At 37.8% G+C, this 14733-nt stretch overlaps 1 protein-coding gene across 1 annotated transcript in view; it reads left to right on the plus strand.

The window, feature by feature from the left end:
• Positions 1–14733, plus strand: part of rbl2 (retinoblastoma-like 2 (p130)) — a 67250-nt gene that overhangs the window by 14701 nt on the left and 37816 nt on the right. The window contains exon 4 of the mRNA XM_043707528.1: positions 2770–2775. Within this exon, the coding sequence (XP_043563463.1) occupies positions 2770–2775 (6 nt within the window). The remainder of the gene's footprint in view (positions 1–2769; positions 2776–14733) is intronic.

Here is a 14733-nt window from a genome sequence, read left to right on the forward strand (position 1 = left end):
TAACTACTGCTCATGTGTAACTATGGCCTATAAGCTATCTTCCCTGTATTCTTGTTTCTGCTGAGCAAAATCTCCAAGGTCTGTGTGATGCAGTGGCTTCTAGCACTAGTCAAGATGTCAGCATGGCAATCAGTCAATGCAGAACCTGAGCAGGCTCGCACCCAAACAGAAACATGGCCCACAATTTAGCTTTATAATTGATCTCCTCCCAAACTGATTCTACATCTTAATTTTTCAAATTCAGTTCATCTCTCAATAACGAAAAAACACATTATTTAATTAACAGAGCAACCCTACCAACATTTCCTAGTTTATTATTTGAATATTAAATAACCTTCAACATTCAGGTTCCAGCTTTGGTCACCTTTCAATTATGTTTCTAATGCCATAACTGATCGTCCAAGGAGTCACGTTTGACTTGAAATGCTAACTGTTTCTCCCCCCACCGAGATTCTGCCAGACATGGGTTTTTCTAGTATCTTCTGTTTTTATTTCAGATTTCCAAAATGTGCTGTAATTTGCTTTTACCTCTGTAATGCTTCTCAGGTCATACCGATAGCGGTTTCTATCGGTGCTGATTATTCACTCTTCTCGTTATCAATGCTGTGTGTATTCACATACAAGTCTTTAAAACTTATTTTGAAACCAATCTTGCTTTCTCTGGGCTTACTAATCCTACACTAATTTTTGAACATATCTCTGAGGATGATACTCCAGTTGAGGTATAATTGTTAAATAATTTTGTGACCAGAGCAGGGATTGATCTAAGAACATCATGACTTAACTGAGAAGTGGATATTGAGGTGTCAAAGGGAACAAATACCAGTCTCACAGAATACAACTGAACTTAACTGACTTGACACAACTCTCTTCCAAATCATTTTCATCAATATCCACTGGATGAATCCACAAATTGATACTAATTTGTTTTTTTTCCCCCACATCGGGGGAGATTGTAACAATGCTAACATGATGAAATAAAGGAACGCATTATTGAAGATGAGTCCTCTTTCAAGGATGGGCTAAAGGAGTAAAATGGAAAATGTTGTAAATCTATTACCAAAAATATTTGACTGATTATACAATAGAAACAACGAATAAGGAAAAAGGTATTTCACGTTAGATCTTGCACCTTAAGCATTGAAACATTACAGTAATAGCAAAACATTATGTTTAGATAACTCCACTAACCAAAAACAGATGGTATGATGTTAGATATGTTCATTTTCCTACTCTAGGAATGTGACCAGTGGTTTTGATCACCTTGGGAAATTATTGTACCAGGGTTTGGAAATAGAGAAAAGTGTTAAAATAGGGTACAAAATTATAAAGGCAACCCTAAGATAGTTTGCAATACAATTACCTGATTACCCATGGTATATATGGGGTAGAAAAATAAATCTCAGGTTTTAATTCCATTGTATAAAATTCTAAGCAATACTCTAAATTACAGCATTGTTACTGACATACAAATCATCGTACTTTGCATTTAAATCTTTATCCCCAGTTTGACTACCACAGGGTTTATCACAGCTGAACCCATATCAAATTTCCATAGCAATCAAAAAGTTGTAGAAAATTCAACTGAAATTTTGCACATTACACAATTTAGAATGAGTGTACACAAACATACATCATGGGTAGTCAAAGAATAGGTTTAATAAAAATAATTAAACTTCCATTTGCTCTATAGAACTTCATAGAAAGTAATTCAATAAATTACAAATGACTTTTTAAGACTCATTGTACTACAGAAAGCCAATTCAGACTACACAGAATACAACCTGCAAGTACTGCAATTGTCCAAAATAAAAACACACAATCATCAAGCCTCCAGCAACATAATTAAATACATGGTCAGAGCAGCTACCAAAGTTTGACTTACAATAACTACAAATACACATATTCAATTTACCAACTCATCAGTGATCCTGCTAATGGCAGCACGTATTAGTGTAATTCTTTTGTGTGTTTGTTCATGTTGACTAATGCTACATTGGTGCATCGCATCAGCCACTGATTGTTACACATTGTTGTCTCCTGCAGCTTTAATTTTGTGGGCATTTTTTAAATATTAAAAAAGCAGGACCAATGTAACACCACCTGAACACAATTATTGAGAGTCAGTAAAAATAAGGGAAACAGTTATTAAATCTAACCTGGAGGCAAACGGAGACAATGTGACATTTTACATAGATGTTTGAAAACTGTGGTCTGTCAGATCTCACCATTGTAAGAGAATAATGACAAAAATAGTTTATTACTAGACATCAGGGAAATATATGTTTATATACAGTAATGCTTCATTTCAGACAGAAGGAGCAATTCGGTATATAAAGAAACCAGCACTGTATAATTTAGTTTAATGCTGCCTGTGTTTAGCACTACAAAATTACTGTAAAAATATTTTAAAGTATTCACTTAGTTTGCATACTTTTTAAAGCTGTGGTATCCTTTTAGGTGGCATGTACAAACTATATTTGAAAATCTAAATACTATCCTGCACATACACCAGTCTTCAAAGGTACCAGTCAGTGTTAACTTGAATATTAAAATCAGTACTACAATTAAAAGTTGCACTGTTTTCAAAGATTCTTCCATTTGTCGAATCAAAAATGCAGTGGATCATACGCATGTTTTTGTGAATTATTTTTTAAATTGCCCTATCTAGAGTAATGAAATTCCGTTGAGGGCGTAACAAAGCCCAAATTTCTAGATGAAATACTTAGAGTACAACCAAACCCGGACACATTTTCAGAGAAATTCAACAGATTTATCCACGAAGTTCTGTGCATATTAAAAATCATACTCTAGGCTGGTTAAGCATTCTGGAAGAGCAAGCTAAAAATCAATTTGCTTCTGTGCTGTAATGTGTGCTCCTCTTACATCTAATAAAAAGTATTCAATTACACACCTATACACCATACAGCAAAACTGGGGACTGTACCTGTTTTTAATATGGAATTGGTCTATGAAAGCAAGCAAAAAAGTGGGATACAACAGCTTTAAAAATGACTGCATATTAAACCTCTCTTTGTAAACTGTTGCCTCTAAATACATTTCTAACTGTGAAATCAACAAAATCTCAATACTGCAAATGGCATTAATTGCCTTTGCTTCTAGCATATGGGTACATGTGCATTTTAACACTGCTTTGCAATAATTTCACACCAGCTTTTGACGATGATTTTTTTCCAGTCTATTACTGACAGCAGAGAGGATTATTGTGTACGAAATTAAAACTACTGCGCAAATACAATATGTTAGTGTAACAAACAGAATTATACAAACAAGTCACAAGTATAATAATTCTGCAATGCACACAGTCAATAGTGCTCTGCTTTGTTAGTTCTATCATCCTGGTGAGCTTCTTATATCAGAAGACATTTATTTAGTTTTCAAATTCAGTACTGAATGCCCAATGTAAAACTGTAGTTCAGTATTGATTAATATGACGCTGGTAGGCAATAGTTGCTGGGGATCCAGGTTTAAATTGGATCAGCACTGTACCCACAGCCCTTTCCAAGTAGAGGTTGGCATGGTTCCTATGGAAAGATGATAATGTGCGCCAAACAATATTTCACTGCAGTGGAAACAATTTTATTTTTCAATGCAGCGAACTAATACACTGCTCTGCAGTGATAATAAACACTGAAAACTGTATAATAAAATGCATCACTTCCTCTTCTATTTGTATACTTTTATTTGATCAACACAATGATTCCTATAGTGTTTTTTGGCAGGAATGCACTGTATATTCAATTTACTAAACCACTCCTTAAATACTCCCGAAGAAGCAAGGTAATGTAAATTGGGATCAAAGAACCCTTTCCGGACAGAATTCCTATTTCTGTTGCCTATGTTGGGACAACAACTAATCATTCCCATGAAATGAATAACCAGGCAAAATATACTGCACGTATCAATGTGACTTCCCATGGCACCTTGCCCCCTTTTAATAATTTGCAGAGAAAGAACACATGCAAAGTGAAAGCACTCACTACAACCAGCTACATAATGTGATAAATGAGACATCTTGCAAACTGCATACAAAGCAAATATTATACAACTACTTCTGTAAAACTTCTAAACTAGCACTGCTGAGGTAATAAATAAATAGCCAGTTTTACGGCCAATTGGGAAAAAAAAATCTTCCAAATAACTCAGAAGTGTACCTGAATTTTAAAACTGACAGTGCATCACAACACTTTAGCAATAAAATGCAAACTTCCATTTTGACTGTTGCCATGTTGCATTATCAAGATGTATATTCTACAGTTTTAATGACATTCATTAGCTGCCAGGGTTATTGCTGTGTCTCCTGCAGTTTGATCTGAGTACTGAAATGAGCGTCAAGGAGTTTGTGGATTTATATACAGAAAGTTAATACGATATGCATAAAGGTATCCTCATTTTCCCTAGTTCACACCAAATATATTAAATATACGGCTCTCATGGTGCATATTTATTTTATTAAAATTAATTCCCTAAAAAAAAATTAACAACTAGCACTGTGATGCTTCAGTATTCGTTACAACTGAGAGCACACATGGATTCTGTTTAGCCTCCCAAAACAACTTTACATGCAAGGTACCATTAAATACTTTGTACCTATAAATAGATACTGAAATCCTCTCAGTTAATCACAGATGAGTACTTTTTTCTGAATCATCACTGGACTATTTACAGAAAAGAACCATTTATACTAATCAATGAAGCTGTTCCAGTGTTAGATTAAATATATTATTTCAAGTTCAGTCTTCTTCACTGGAATCTGAATCATCTGGTTGAGTTGTATCTTCACTAGTAGACAATGATGTTGCTTTCTCAGATGCATCATCTCCACTATTTTCATGTGAAGAATTCTGTTCTGTTCCCTCTTGATGTTCTACTGTTTCCTTTGTAGGTTTGGGCTTGGTTACATCTGTATTTCTATTAGTCTGTACATCAAAGATATTAGTCTGAGGGAATCCTGCAATAGGTATGTTAAGGCCTGGAGAGAGTAGAATGCCCGGATAAAGCATACTGGACAATAACAGTGGATTAATAGCCAGAGGACCGCTGGATGTTACTGAGGCAGAAGCACTTGTGGTTGGTGTAACCTTCCTAGGAGAAGACGCAGCAGAACTTGACACTGAGATTTCATTACAAACATCGACATTTTGTTTCTCTGTCCTTTCATTTGATCCATCTGTTAGCTTGAAGGAATCTATAGTGCTACTTCCCTTTCTGTCCTTGGGACCAGTCTCTGAGGATTTAGTTAGTAAATCTCCCAGACCAAATATATTAGGTAACCCTGCCATATTCGAATGCATCATAGGAAACATGGAAGTCAGGGATTTTGTCTCTCCACCTGTAGATGGAAGGCCTGCAGGGAATCCCATCAATCCAGCTGTCAATTGTAAAGACTGTAAATTCTGGAGATTCTGTTGCAAACTTTGGAGGCTGTTTAAGTCCATCCCAGCAAGAAGGCCATTGGCGACTAAGGGGTTAACAGTCATAGCTGCAGCAGCAGCTTTGGTGAGCTCACTTTTTGGACGTCTACCCCTTCGACTAACCTCTTCTCGCACAACAGGTCCTGTGAGGATGCGGTCAAACATATTTTCCGGTAAATACCCCTAGGAAAGAAACATAGTCTATATTAAATACTTGCCATATTTATACACTACAACAAGCCAAAATGGCAACGTTAGATCACCTTCTTCCTATTTTGATCTATTTTCTTCCCTGCTCACCTGAAACCACTAAGACATTGGTTTACAGGTATCAAACCTCCTCAGGAATCTGAGCATATCACCATTCTTCATTTGTAAGCATATCAAATGAGTGTCACACATTACAACCACAAGAAATGTCATAGACTATGATGTTTTCTTGCAAGAGTTATCATTAGCGATCTTAGGAACAGGAGTGGACCACTTAACCCATTGAACATGTTCTGCCATTTAATATTATTGCTGATCAAACAGTTCAATGCCTCTTACCCACACTGTCCCTATAACTCATAACACCCTTAACACACCAAAATCTAGCAATCTCTACTTTAAACACACACAACAGTCCACAGGTTTTCAACGAGTTACCACCCTCTGAGTTTAAAAAAAAACCTGATTTTAGCCCTAAATGGTATCGCATTTATGTTGAAATTGTGCCCCACTGGCTTTAGACTCCCCAACCAGAAAAAATAGCTTACCTGCATCTTCTCTATTATCATAGAATCCCTACAGTGCAAAAAGAAGCCGTTCGAGCTAGCACTGGTCCTCTGAACAGCATCCATTCCAGACTCGGTTTCCCCCATCCTATTCCCGTAACCTAGCATTCATCACGGCTAAATTTAGCCTGCACATTCCTGGACACTACAGAGTAATTTAGCATGGCCAATACACCTAACCTGCACATCTTTGGGCTGTGGGAGAAAACTGGAGCACCCGAGGAAAACCCACACAGACATGGGGAGAACGTGTAAACTCCATACAGTCACCTAAGGCTGGAACTGAACCTGGGTAGATTTCAAGGAGATCACCTCTAATTCTTCAAAACACTACAGGATACTTGGACACAATATACATTCTTTCTTCATGGGACAATCCCATTTAATGGAACAAATCTGGGTGAACCTGTTGCACCTCCTTCTATGACAATAACATCCTCCCTGAGGTAAGGAGATCAAAACGGCATATTTAATCAAGCTTCTATACAAGTGAAGCAAGGCTTCACTACTCTTGTACTCAAATCCTCTTGCAATAAAGGATAACATTCAATAGTTTTCCTAATAACCTGCTGCACCTACATGTTAGCGTTCTTCGACTGATTGACAAGGATACTCAGGTCCCTTTGTACATCTACACTTTACAACTTCTTCCCATTTAAGAAGTATTCTGCATGCCTGTCCACCTATCAAAGTGGATAACCCCACTTATTTCAGAAATGGGATCACTTTTCCCTAACTAAGCACTGAGCTTAAACCAGATGACTAAATTCAGCACAGAACTGGAATCAAAACTAGGAGAGTCCTGCTGAATAGACGAACTGTATTTTACCTTAAGCAGCTTAGGTCTAGTAGCATGCTTCTTTGCATACTGCTCATTTTCCAAATACAAATAAATAGGTCAAATGTGGTCAGCAAACAGGCTTTTTGACTCAACCCACCTAATTCATTTTTACCATCCACAAAATTATTGTTCTAATTGTGTTTACCCATCCTGTTCCCATACGCTTTCAAATATTTTCATTTCCCCTCCATGCTAATTAAATCTTGAATGTCAAGTTTTTGCTTCAACCACCAATCCAGAATATGAAATGGAAGGTCTTCTATGTTATATCAAGAATGTTTCCGGACGTCAGCTCTAAATTCCTTGCATTGGAAGTTCTATCTACACCCCTCATCATAACCACCAGAAACAGTCCTTCCAACCTGTTAATAATTTGAAATACTTTTAATTTTCTATCCGCAAATGAGTATTGCTGTTATGGAAAAAAAATTCTTCATATCTATGTTTCTAACAAGTGAATCTATTTCCTGACAAAATGGGCAGTGTGGATATTTAATTAATGTAATTGGAAAGATTAATTTCAAACATACATAAGTATAAGGTGCTGCACTTTGATAAAGACATAAGGAGATCATGCATTGCTTAAGTAACAAATCTAAAGGGAGGTAAAGAAGAAAAAGCACAGATGCACAAATCCCTAATAGAAGTGAAACAGATTAATTGGGCGATTAGAAAATCAAATCACTGGGATTCATTTCTTGTGAAGTGCAGCAAAATTATATTAAACACAATTGAATGTTAGTTAAGCCAGAGTGTTGCACACATTTTTGGTCTCTGTATGATAAAAACTTATGCACTGAATAAGATGCAAAAAAAAGTTCTCAAGAATGATATAAAAACTTGAAGGATATATTTATTGAAGACTGAGCAGGCCAAGGCGCCTGGCTGAGAGGTGACCCGAAAGAAGTCTTTAAAATTATGATTCGTTTGATAGGATAGATGGATAGAAAATGCTTGCACTTGTGGGTGAAGTCCAAAACCCAAGGACATTAAATCCAGTAGGGAATTCAGGAGAAACTTATACAACAAACTTTTATTAACTAGCATCTAGAGTGCGCCAATTGATCAAATGTTGCAGATAATCAACAGGTACACATAACCATAGTCAACCCTAACCAAGCAAAACTTTGAGACATTAACCTCCCTCAAAAATCTTTGTAAAAAAAACATCAATACACCTCCTAAAATCAATGTAAAAACACAGAGTAAGTATTAGAAATGTAATGCACATCACTGTTATACTTTACTTACAGCATAAATCAAATAATAATGGAACTTTGCATATGAAAACATTGGTAAGAATATAGAACTTGCTGCTCCCAGTTGAGGTTGTTAGATGTATTCAAAAGTGGAAGCTAGATAAGCACCCAGAAGGAAGGGGAGAAAAAAAGAGAGAGTACACCAACAAGGTTTGAAGAAAAAGGTTGAGCAGAGGTTAGTGTGGAGTTTAATCCAACAAATGTTAAGGATTTAAAGGGTAACCTAATTGAGACATTTAAAATGATATAAAAATTGAATAGATTCTGCTAAGTGCTGATCTCTATTGCAGGAATCCAGACAATCTGTAAACAAAAAATGCTTATCGTTACTTCACAAATTTCTTCCTTATCCTCACTCTTCGCATTTCAACACGTTCTTTAATTATTCTTATAGCTCTCATTAACTTCTGTCTTTAATTTAATCAATTCCTCACCACTTAAACTATTCAATGCCATCCAAAAAGAACTGGGAAAGTGTGTTTATTCTATAATTCGGCTACCTCATCCTTTGAGAAAAGCAAAAAAAAGCCAACTGTTCATGCATGATGCTACATATGTATCCCTTTGCATCATTGCTTAATTAGATGCCCCAGACCAAATCTAGTTTCCAATCAATTTATTTATTAACTTTATCCTTTCTAACTGACTCATAAACTTCATAATATTTTGAACATTACGCATGATTTGATCCAACTCAGTACCCATAATTAAAATTACCCTGATCTTTTGGGTGCACCATACTGCTTGCATGAGGCTTCTACCAATTTTAAGAATCCATTTTCCTTTCCAGCATTTACTCACTTTCTTCCCAACTTAAGAGTGCATTACCAGAATTTTTCAGAACAATAATTTAGTTTTCACACTCATTCCCTCATCCAATTGTCAGGACCGGGTTGAAAACAACTCCGTAAATAATTAAAGATAAAAGAGTTGAACAGGTATCTAAGAGTGAGGTACTTTACAGGGTTAAACGACAACAGGAGGAGTGGGTCAAAGCACAAATGCTCATTCAAAGCAGTGGCACAATGCAGCAAGTGGTTTTCTCCTGTGTTGTAAAATTCTATGATTCAGCTCTATAACACGACTACATATTTTTCCTCTATAATTTAAAGGTATGTAAACCAACTCAATGTCAGAAACCCATTCAACGAAATAATCAGTTCCAGTACCCCACATGTATTTCCTATGTATTGCAACGAGTGCATTTTAACAGATGGTCATGAAACAAAACTACTCCTTCCTGACTATTCTTTTGGTATGAGATAACTTCCGACCTTTTCCTGTTTATATATTTTTTCTAATTAATTCATATGACATCAGTGTTACTGGCTGAGCAGGCATTTGTCATACTGCCCTTTATCATGTAGTGGTGAGCTGCATTCTTGAATTGCTACAATCCATGTGCTCTATGTAGACCCACAATGCTATTCAGGTGGCAATTCCCAGATTTTGACCCAGTAACACTGAACAAACTGCAATATATTTCCAAGCCTGGATGGCAAACAGTTTGGAGAAGGACTTACAGGTGGTGATGTTCCCATGTATCGGCTACCCTTATCCATTGAGACATTAATACATTGAATTTGGAAGGTGGAAGAAATCTTGGTGAATTTCTGCAGTGCACCTTAGCAATGGTACACACTGCTGTTACTGAGGGTCATGGGTGGAGGGTGTGGGGATTTGTTGAAGTGATGGTGATCAAAAGGGCCGCATTGTCGTGGATGGTGTCAAGTTTGAACAGAATCCTTAGTGTGGAAGCAGGCCATTTGCCCATGGAGTCCACATTGACCCTCTGAAAGGCATCCCACACAGACCCACACCACCGTATCCCTGCAAACCTGCATTTCCTATGGCTAGCCTACCTAGCCTGCACATGCCCAACAGTGGGCACAATCTATGTAACCTGCACATCTTTGGACTTTGGGAGGCAACTGGAGCACCAGGAGGAAATCCACACAGATTTGGGGAGAATTTGCAAACTCCACATAGACACCAGAAGGGCAACAGTCATTATCCTGAGGAATTCCTGCAAAGAGCTGAGATGACAAGCCTCCAACAACCACAATCATCTTCCTTTCTAACATTCATGATGCAAAGAGTTTTTCCCTGATTACCAATGACTCCAGTTTTGCTAGGGTGTCTTGATGCCACACACTGTCAAATGTAGCCTTCATGTCAAGGACAGTCAGTCTCACCTTACCACTCAAGTTTAGCTGTTACGTTTAAATTTCAACCAAGGCTGTAACGAGGTCAGAACTGAGTGACCCTGCTAGTACCCAAACTGGATGTCATGAACAGGTTATTGCTAAACAAGAGCTTCTTGTTAGCACTGTTGATGACCCCCTCCATCACTTTACTGATGGCCAAGAGTAAATTAATGGGACCGTAATTGGTCGGGATGGGTATGCTTTTTGTGAACAGAACACACCTGGGCGATTTTCCACATTGTTGGGGAGATGTCAGTTTTGTCAGCTGTCTTGGAACAGCTTGGTTAGGGGCATGGCAAGTTCTAGAGCACATGTCTTCAGCAACATTGCTGAAATGTTTTCAAAGTGCACAGCCTTTGCAGCATCCAGTGCCACCTGCCAGTTTTTTTTTTAAATTACAGGGAACGAACCCAATTGGCATCTGTAATATTGGAGAACTCTGGAGGCAGTCAAGATGGATCATTCACTCAGCTATACTGCCTGAAGATTGTTGTGAATGTTTTCAGACTGCTCTGAAATTTCTAGTCAATGTTTTAATTATGTTTAAATTTCACAGAGCAGATTACCTAATTATGAGAAATCACAATTCATCTCTGGCATCTAAAGTACGGACTAAATTGATGAACTATATAAATTGATGAACTAAACAGCACTTTAGTTTCCTATTACAAAGTTAGAACATAGAACATTACAGCGTAGTACAGGCGCTTCGGCCCTTGATGTTGCACCGACCTGTGGAACCAATCTGAAGCCCCTCTAATGTACACTATTCCATTCTCATTCATGTGCCTATCCAATGACCACTTAAGTACCCTTAAAGTTGACAAGTCTACTGTTGCAGGCAGTGCATTCCATGACCCTACTGCGCTGAGTAAAGAAACTACCACTGACATATGTTCTTTATCTACCACCTCTCAATTTAAAGCTATGTCCCCTTGTGCTAGCCATCGCCATCAGAGGAAAAAGGATCTCACTGTCCAACCTATCTAATGCTCTGACTATCTTATATGTCTCAATTAAGTCACCTCTCAACCCTCTTCTCTCTAACGAGAACAGCCTCAAGTCACTCAGCCGTTCCTCGTCAGACCTTCCCTCCATACCAGGCAAAATCTTAGTAAATCTCCTCTGAACACTTTCCAAAGCTTCCACGTCCTCTCACATGGTGACCAGAACTGTGCGCAATATTCCAAAAGTGGCCGCACCAGAGTTTTGTACAGCTGCTGCATGATCTCATGGTTCCGAAACTCAATCCTTCTATTAATAAAAGCTAACAAACTGTATGCCTTCTTAGCAACCCTATCAACCTGGGTGGCAACTTTCAAGGATCTATGTACCTGGACACAGAGATCTCTCTGCTCATCTACACAACCAAGAATTTTATCATGAGTCGAGTACTCTCCATTCCGGTTACGAGATGGAGTAATATAATTGAAAATTATGATTTCAAGTAGTTGTGATCCACAATTAAATGAATCTCAACAAATTGATAATCCAATATAGTGGATTTATGATTGTACTTGAATAGCTTTGAACATTAAATTGCTAATGAGATGATTAGATTCTCACAGTCAAACTGCCAGGTTGAGTTATTGAAAGATAGCAGTTAATTCTAGTGGCCTAAGCTTACACTTTTACTATTTCAAAACAGAGTACAAATTACAACATCAAACTTCAACATGAAACCTTTCAAAATTTTATTGCATTACTTACCGACTGCTTTACTACACTTGCCCATTCAGGAGCAATTCCAAAATCGGGATTTTCCTGCAGCCACCTCTCCAAGTCTTTAATCGGAGGAGCCAGTGAGCCACCCACCTAAAGCAAAAACAGCCTTGCAATTTACAGAACTTTACTGAACATGGTTTAGCTTTTCTCTCCCAAATTTTCCATGTACCAAGTTTGAAAACAGCAATATTGTAAAACAAATAGAGTCCATACCCAGGACAAAGTATTAGCAGTGCTTTATGAAAGGTAAACCTGATGCTTGAAATCTAAAATATAAACAAAAAAATACTAGACATATTGAACAGATCAGGTTGCAATTTTTGAGAGAACAAGAACAATGTTTCAAGTCTGTGACCATTGGCTAGAATTCAAATGTTCCAGATGTAACTGGTTTTAAGCAGCACAAAATCCAAGAAAGCAGAGCAGAGGAAAGATGTTCACCGGAAGTAGCAGGAGCAGTAACTGCAAATAGAAACTGTGGAACTTAATATCAAGTCTAGATGTTTACAAAGTGCCTAGTTGAAAGATGATGCACTGACCCTCCAGCATTCATCCAGATTCATTAGAACAGCATAGGAGTCCAACAAAAGGGACAGAGTAAAACAGAGACTTAAAATAAGAGACAGCCAGAAACTTGGGATCACTCTTGCAGATTGAATGGAGGTGTTCAGCAAAGTGATTGCTCAATCTGTTTGGGGTCCCCAGTGTAGAGAAGGTCATACATGAAAGCTGTATATTTAATCAAAAGAAGTATAATTAAGTTGCTGTGATCTTTGAAATTATAAAATGGGATCCCAGACTGTGGGAATGAAGAAGTTAACAGGGCCTGTGTTATATCACTTCTACATAGAGATGCAGTGAATAAGGAAGTAGGGGTATTGGCCCTGATGGAAGACTAGACCAGGATGTTGTGTGAAGAATGGTTCACTGGAATGCTGAAAGCAGAGGGGAAATAAAGATGTACTGAACACTGACATTGCATTAGATGCAGTGGAAAAAGCAGAGGATGGTCCATTCAGTGTTGGTAGACAGGAAAGCGAGGACAAGGAGTCTCATTGTGGCTTTGTCAAGCAAGGGAAGGAAGGAGAGCGGTGTATGGGAAATCAGAAGGACTGTGTTGACCATATTGTAAGGGGGTTATGTTTTGAACGAAAAAGACAAGATATATCAAAATTACTGGTGTGAAAGATGGCATCGTCAGGACATCCAGCAAAGAAGTACTAACTGGCAGAACTGAATAGTGTCTTTAGGGAAGTGGAATGGGAGGAAGTGAAAATATACTTTAAAGCTTTGTTATAGAATTTTTGCATGCCAATTCAAGTTCTCAACTGAAGGAAAATTATTAGCCTATCTAGGAGATAGACTGTCAAAAATAGGTAATAGGATAAAACAATTAAAGAAATAGAAGGAGCAGCCATTCAGCCCTGAATATGCTCTGCCATTCAATAAAACTATGACTACTAATCTCTACTTTCAACTTCACCTTTCTACAATTTCCTCAGAATCACAACCTTTTGGGAGGAGATATTTTTAACTTTAGTCCTAAATACCAATTTCTAACCTAAGACAACATAGTTGTATAGTTCTGTACCTCCCATGTACTAAAACAGTTCGACCTGCAGGGCAACATCTAACCTGGGTTAAGCTTGGGGAAAAAAAAAATCGAGGAGCGATATCACACAAAAGTCATAATTACTTGGCTGTAAAGCAACTGACATTAGGGACTATGTTCCAACACCTGTAATTTTGAAAAAATATAAATTTCTAAACTAACACAGGGAAAATAAGAATTTAAGTAGAAGAGAGGGAGCCGATTTGAAAGGGCAAAGATTTTCTACATCTTGCTAGTCTCCAGGTTATGGTTAATAGTGTAGGAGTAATATTAAGGTAAGTTGAAGTAAATAACGTGATTTGTAAAGTTTAAAGCATGTCAGGTCAGCTTGGCCAAACAAAATGAAACTGTGGCATGTGGGGAGTGGAAGACACTTCTCATGATCTGGACAAGTCAATGTTGAGGAATGCTTACTGGCTACAAAAGATTGAGCTCTCAGTTTCAAAGGTCTATCAGTAACTAGAAATAGGTGAGGCAGAGAACTACATGGATAGCATGATTACAGAGGCGGTCATATCACAGATGAGCAGCAAGCAAGAGATAAGGAATGCGTACCCTTGCAAAAGGTTATCCAGAAAGTCAAGACAAAATGGCAGAAGTGCTCAGAGGCCTTTCTCACCAACTGGTTAGACTTGCCCTTCTATTTCTGTTGTTCTTAACATTTAGAACATAGAACAATAGAGTGCAGAACAGGCCCTTGATGTTGCGTCGACCTGTGAACTATTCTCAGTTCATCCCCCTACAAAATCAACCATGTGATTATCTAAGGATTGTTCAAATCTCCCTAATGTGGCTGAGTTGACCACATTAGCAGGTAGGACATTCCACACCCTTACCACTCTCTGCGTAAAGAACCTGCCTCTGACATCTGTCTTAAA

This window comes from Chiloscyllium plagiosum, chromosome 17 (genome assembly GCF_004010195.1).
Source record: "Chiloscyllium plagiosum isolate BGI_BamShark_2017 chromosome 17, ASM401019v2, whole genome shotgun sequence".
NCBI classification, from domain to species: domain Eukaryota; kingdom Metazoa; phylum Chordata; class Chondrichthyes; order Orectolobiformes; family Hemiscylliidae; genus Chiloscyllium; species Chiloscyllium plagiosum.